This window comes from Sciurus carolinensis, chromosome 12 (genome assembly GCF_902686445.1).
Source record: "Sciurus carolinensis chromosome 12, mSciCar1.2, whole genome shotgun sequence".
NCBI lineage: Eukaryota > Metazoa > Chordata > Mammalia > Rodentia > Sciuridae > Sciurus > Sciurus carolinensis.
In genome coordinates, this window is record NC_062224.1 from 48,115,850 (window position 1) to 48,122,534 (window position 6,685).

The window sequence follows — 6,685 nt, forward strand, 5'->3', positions numbered from 1 at the left end:
GGGACTATTTCACCTGTAAAAGAATTGGGCATGGTTCACTAAAATAGATGAAAAACAATTACATCTAATTTGCTGGATCTGGAGATAGATAGATTAACTGGGTCGCTCTAAAATAAGAACTTGAAAATCTACTAAGAACTTAAAAAGTATGTTTACAAGGAGATCAGGTACCATATCCTACTCTGTCACAATTGCCAAATTTAGCAAAATAAAGCATAGTATAGCACAACTAAGTAGTACCTGTATCCCAAGAGCTACCATTTAAAATGAAATCCACTATCAGAGTGGTTGATAAATATTATCCCAGGGTGTAAACAACAGACATGCAAAATTAACACACAAAACTACAAACATTAATTCTGCCACCAAAGAACCTCTGACACTAATAATGAAAGCCACCTGCTTACTTACAAACATATGCTTATCTGCATAAGTAGCACAAAGCTACAGCTATATTTCAGAGAACAATTTTCTTCCCAATCATCCAAATTATTCCATCCCAATACAATCTTCTGACCATTAATAATTTCATCAACTCTGAAATTATGTAGAGGAAGCCAACGTTTCTCAGTGTATCATTACACTTGAGTAAAGTTGTTTCTATTCGAAGAGGCAAAATTAAAAAGACCAAGATGCCTAATACTTTTTTAAACTAAGCAAAGTACTGGGAAGCTATTTATCAATAGGGGCAGAAAGCCACAAGGTACTTCACTGAGTGTCCCTGGAAGCCTGCAAATAACATTTTATAACTAACTCATGTATGTTATATACTTAAGCAATATGAGATCTTACACTGAAAGAAAACATAGGTGTTTTAAGTACCTTAATGAAATTAGTTTGTTCCTTAACACATGTTTCAAATATGAAATCTGTTCCTTTGGGAAATTTTGAGCAGTCTGAAAATTTACTTTTTCTCAACCCCCATCACCAATTTTTGAGGTAAGGTCATAATGGAAGGGTATCAGCACTGGGCAAAAGAAATGGCACTAACTTTCAATGAACACTGTATAGAAATTTAAAAGACCTTAGAGAATATGGAAAATAAAATTTTAAATGTTTCCAACAAAAGCCAAACATGAATTTCTAAATCACAAAATGTTTTAAGCCGAAGTTTTTTAAAATTTATAATTTACATTATCATTAGTTAACAGATTTTGAACCCCTTAGAAAATACACTGAAGGAGCAACAAGGATCTTAAAAGTGAACTGAAATCTTCACTTGAAAAACTTGAAGTGCCTTCCCTAAAAAAATGTCCTGCATCTCTCCCATCAACATTTGGTAGACTATAGTCATAAATGCATTCCCTATTAACAGACACTAGAGCCCATGCTCACATCAGCATCTTATTTCTATGGCACCTTGTTTCTGAAACAAACAACAACAACAAAAAAAATTGATAAATAAAACACAGAGGCCATATAATCCCATAGTAACTTCCTCACTTTGGAAATTTTACTATGTCCACTGTTTTATTTAGGTTTGTTGTTAATATCTGTGAAAGTTTCAATAAGAAAGCTACTCACCACCTTCCCTCTCTCTAACTCTGTGAGTATGCACATTTTTGGCCTTATTGTGACCTGTGCTGTCACTATATTTGTTTTCAGGACTATCAGATCTCCGCAACATTTTATTTGGTGGTGAAGGATCTGCGGCGTCTCGCATCTTTTCATGTCTGTGATCACCGCTACTGGGGTGACTCTTCGATGAGTACTTAAGTGCCTGTAAAACATCACCCCCCCAAAAAAAGGAGAAAGAATTGAAACTTTAAACTAATTGAAACTCACCAAACTAATTAAATCACAATTTTAGTGTATTTACTTTATTCCATTTTATGAATTTATACCAACAAAATTAAAAAGTCCATTTTCAATCCTTACTCTATTCAGACAAAATCTAAATGCTTAAAAGTTAGTTTGAGTGATATCACATTTAACAAAAAGAAAAAAGAAAGGAATCCAGTCCATTATCACATATAGAAAATCAAGTACTTTGGCACACAGATTCCTCAAAAAATTTGAAGTATTTGAAATCCCTTTTTGAATATTTAATCAAAAGAAAACTGGAAAATAGTACCACTATAACCAATTTCTGTTCTATATCTGATTTATAAAGGCACATGTATAAAGCAGCTAAATAATTTTCTGCAACCCTATATTTTTAAAAAGCATCACTTTCTCCATTTCTTTGATTCAATACAGCATCTCAGACCTTGCTCACCTACTCTTCCAGGTGTAAAAAATAAAAATTGAAGCTATAAAAATATTGTTCAAAATAAATTGATACATGAGCAGTGTTTTCAAGAAAGCATAAGTTTATTGACATGCCTCAAGATAATGGTTCAGTTTTTATCTACAAGTATCTTAAAATAATCATGATATACCACTCTTTTATAATGGGGAATTATGTTTTGGGGGCATATTGGATGGGATTTAATCTTTGACATATGCAAATATAATGGGCAATGTTTTAACATCAGGGGACTTAGTGTTTTAACTGGAGCTTTAACTCATGCCAGGCAGTAACAGATCTATGAGATTAAGGACCTGCTCTCTTATCAAAGTGATTATAGGCAGAGTATTCTGTTGCTATCTGAGTGTTCTCAACCATTTATGAGGCTCCCCTACACACACATACTGGGACCATATCTATTGTACATTTTTTTAAAACTTGACATGCATCAATGCAGTGACAAAAATGGAACCTACAAGTCTAGAACCATCTACGCTGGTTCATTAGAATGAACTTTCCAAGTATTCAAAGATTTAAGTCTTACTAAAACGCATGCATCATCTTTCACTTGTAAGGCAATTATTTGCACCAAAAACAATTAAAATGCAAAGAGAAATTACTTTACAACTGATTTACGTCACTTAGCTATTTTCCCAGATCTTCTATCTAATTTTAATATCTTTACATTAACTTTCAATGCAATAGTAAGTAAGCCTCCGAAGTCACCTATCACTGCATTGCACGGATTCTTCACTTAAATAACCAAGTCAGATCTTCCTGGCTGCTAACCATTTTTTTTTTTTTTTCCATTAAAAACGGAACTTCCTCCAGTCACCTGTCAAAATAAGTCACTATACCTTGCTGGAGAGCGCTAATGGAACCCAACTCCAAATTTTAAGGTGGCCCGCGGTGCTAGTTTTCGCATTTGTTGCACCGAAGGGCCTGTAGCGACTTCTGAAGCCTGCGCTCGAGTAGTAGTCCCTCCCTTCCCCCTCCGGCTCCTTCCAATCCCTCCACCCCGGTCTCGGTTGGTACCTGGTAAGGCTGCGAGTCCCCCCTCCGGTCGTGACAGCTGAAAAACAGGAAGAAAGATAGCGACATGAGACTTTGAGGGGAGGGGAAGGAAGGAAAACGGGTCCGCTTTCCGCCCCTCCCCGCGGGAGACCTACCAAACCTACCGGCGCGGAGCCCCCACACGCGCACACCCCGTACACACACGGGACTCCCAGGAGGGCGAAACCCTGCGAACCCTGCCTCCCGGTCCACCCCCGACTCACTCTTCCCTCGCCCCTCGCGCGGCCGCTCCTCCTCCCCAGCCCGATCCGGATCAGGGTTAACAACAAAAATGGCGGCTCGGCCAGCTCCAGATAAGGAGGAACAGCCCCCCCGCCACCGCCGCCGCCGCCGCCCCCCGCCTCCGCTGCGGCCCGGCCCGAAACGAAAAGACAATTTACCCATCACTGAGTCTCTGCTGTTTCCTCGCATACATTACCATCAATGCCCGGCCTGTGAGTGTGTGTCGGGGAGGGGGGAGAGCGGCCGCGAAAGGCGGGCGGGCGGGCGCGCAGGCGGCGGCGGGCGGGCGGCAGCCCCGGCACCAGGGCCAGGCGCGCCCTGGGCAACTCTCAGCACCTCCCCGTTACTGGCGCCGGCGCTCCCGGGCCATCTCCCTCCGTCGACACCACGCTCACTCTCAGCCCGGGCAGCGGCGCCAACTACACGGCGGCAGCGCGAACCGGGGGGAGGGGGGCAAGAAGACGCGTCCGGCTCAGCCCTGCGGAAAGCGACTGCTGCCTCCGCCTTCCTCTCCTTCTGCTCCGCCGCCTCCTCCCCTCCTCCCCCCGCCGCCGCCGCCGCCGCCGCTGCCGCCTGGTCCTTCTCCTCCTCCTCCTCCTCCTCCCGCCGCCGCCGCCGGTGCCGCCGCTGCCGCTCCACCAACTACATCCGGGCAACTCGGACGCTGCGGCCTTCGGCAAACCTCGGCAGTTTCCGCCGCGCCCCTCCTCTCCCACCGACGGCCTCCCTCCCCACCCCGCGCGGCTCCGGAACGCTGCCTTCGGCAAACCTCGGTTCGCTCCGGCCTTCCTCTTCCTCTGAGGCCTGGCTCGCCTCCTCACGACCCGTCAGGCCTTTCCGGTTGCCGCTTCTTTTCCTCTCGCGCAAATCTGGTCGCTGCCGTTCCAGTTTAGGGATAGTCCTGCTCGGCGCCCTGCTCGAGGCTAGTCCCAAGGGCCCCGGGCCGTGTAGGGTGGGAGCTGCCTTTGGGAGGAGGACCGTGGGGCGCGAGGGACGCCATCGCGGACTAAGTAAGGGAGGCTGCGGCGGCTGCGCGTGCGCCCAGAGGCGCAACGGCGGCGCGGGGCGGGGGGGTGTGCCCTTCGGCGAGCTCTCCGGCCGCCGGCCCCCGCCCCTTCGGGCTCAGGCGCGGTGGTCGGAAATCCCCTAATTGGGCGACTGGCGGACGGTTACCTCGGAAGCTGCCTCGTGGGCCGCAGTAGAAGTCGCCCTCTGGGAAGTGGCACCCGTGCTCCTGCGCCGTGAGGCGCGGCCTCGGAACCCGGAACCGCGACTGGGGCACCTGCCGCTAACCAGACGCCGAGCGCGTGTCCGGGCAGTGGCTGCTGCGCGCTCGCCCCGCGGCGCATTAGAAGCTGAAGGAAAGCGAGCTTTCCAGGCAAGAAATGGCGAGTATGGAGGATTTGAGGGTGCTCTCCCGAACGCGAGAAGGCCGAGTGCCCGGTCGGCTCTTAAGGTCTCCGGAGAGCCCTAATTGAGGGAGCGCCGCTCTGGCAGTGAATTAAAACGGCGGACAGGACCGGAGATGTAGGGGGATGGGTTACTTGAAAACCAAATGCCGGAACCGTCTTGTGATTTTTTTTTTTTTTTCCCGTCCCCAAGCATATCCTCTCCATCCCCCCGTTAGTTCCCATTTTTTCCCTTATAGTTCCTCTTCCTTACTGAAGTTCTTTGGTGAAAGAACATTCTTTTGGAGGTTCTGGGTGTGAATAAAGTCATAGGATGTGCTAAGTAAAGTTGCTACAACTTTAATGTTTTGTACCGCAGTACACAGATTGGGAGGCAAAACTTCCAGTATACCGAACAATTAATGTCGTGGTATTCCAGTGATTTATTATTTCTGCCCTAAACTCTCTAAGGGGCAGTGATTTAATGAAGGAGCGCAATAAATGTAAAGCGTAGAAAAGACAAAATAGTACAAATCAGAAAAAAACAGGACTTCAAGAAACAATTATCAGAAATTGGTATTTCACAAGATACATTATTGCTAGGACTAATGAAAAAATGGAATGATGGTGAAGGGGGAGACCCTGAAATCACTAGTGATTGAGAAAAACACATTTGCCACATCCACCTGCCAAATGTTATTACTGGTTTTAAAGACCAGTTAAAAACCTACTTAATGCCCACTTAAGCTATAACTAAGAAATTGCCAGAGTTTAAAATGAAGGGGGAAAAAAAGTAGTCTCGTGTGTAATTTCTAACTTTTTTTTTTGTATTCAATACATTGAAGACAAGAAATATCAGATTGGAGTTATGGGATGCAGCCCAGTGGTAGAACACACGGATTCCAGAGGCCCTAGGTCCAATCCCCAACCCAAATACACAGGGCACATCAGATTAGAAGAGTACAAAAATATACAAGTCCTATGCAGAAACTTTGAAGACAGGCAACAATATTACTTCCGTTTAATAACAAAAGTGTCTGCTGAAATAGCTATATCCCATATGATCAAAAGCAGCAAACTGGGCAAAGCTATGGGGGTAGTTCCAGACAATGTCCAGTTGAACCTCATCATTACATATTTCAGATTGCCTACTCAATAAAATAAAAATCAATAAAAACTAAAATCAGTACATATTTTTGCATTCATAGATGTGGGCAAAGAGGTGACATTTCACTTGCTTGACACCTGTGGTTAAAGTCAAGATTAAATAAAGCAACACTGCCTTATTATTTCAACTCTCATACTATAAACAGCTGTCATCCTTAGTGTATATTTAGGGCCATGTTTTTCATATATGTGTGTGGGTATTTTGTTGGTGATTTTGCTCTTTTAAAGGCCCCTTAAAAGTAGTGCTTGACTGCTGTTGGCATTTCTAAACAGGAGGAAGGCTGTCACAAGCCTTAAGGAAAAAACATGTGGTAGATAAGTCTCAGGCTCTTGGCCATAAGTTCCATATTAATGTGTCAGCTATATGTTAAAGTAAGGTATCTTTTAAACACAAAACATTGGTCAATGAAAATATGACAGAAGCTCACAGAAATTTAATCCTGTATTTATCTGAGGAGCATTTTAGTGTTCTGGATGACTTTATTAAGCATAACTACCAAAAATAACAATCATCTATATTTAATAAAGGGCATGTCAAATGTTACACTCATTTTTTAAAACTAGAAATGTCCTTTGAAAAGTATCTTCATTCTTTTCCTCTCCT

At 44.3% G+C, this 6,685-nt stretch overlaps 1 protein-coding gene across 11 annotated transcripts in view; it reads right to left on the bottom strand.

Annotated features, from left to right (window-relative positions):
* Wac (WW domain containing adaptor with coiled-coil) overlaps nucleotides 1-4,685 on the bottom strand; it is a 69,172-nt gene extending 64,487 nt beyond the window's left edge. For 3 of the 11 annotated variants that reach the window (XM_047520047.1, XM_047520039.1, XM_047520038.1), the window contains exons 1-3: nucleotides 3,685-4,147; nucleotides 3,266-3,302; nucleotides 1,525-1,738 (exon numbers count right to left, since the gene is read on the bottom strand). In XM_047520047.1, the coding sequence (XP_047376003.1) occupies nucleotides 1,525-1,738; nucleotides 3,266-3,302; nucleotides 3,685-3,725 (292 nt within the window). In that variant the 5' untranslated portion in view covers nucleotides 3,726-4,147. Of the gene's footprint in view, nucleotides 1-1,524; nucleotides 1,739-3,265; nucleotides 3,303-3,507; nucleotides 3,527-3,684; nucleotides 4,150-4,295 lie in introns of those variants that run through there. The other 8 variants (XM_047520048.1, XM_047520040.1, XR_007104263.1 and 5 more) reach the window with 7 other exon arrangements.
* Between the last annotated feature and the right edge of the window lie 2,000 nt (nucleotides 4,686-6,685).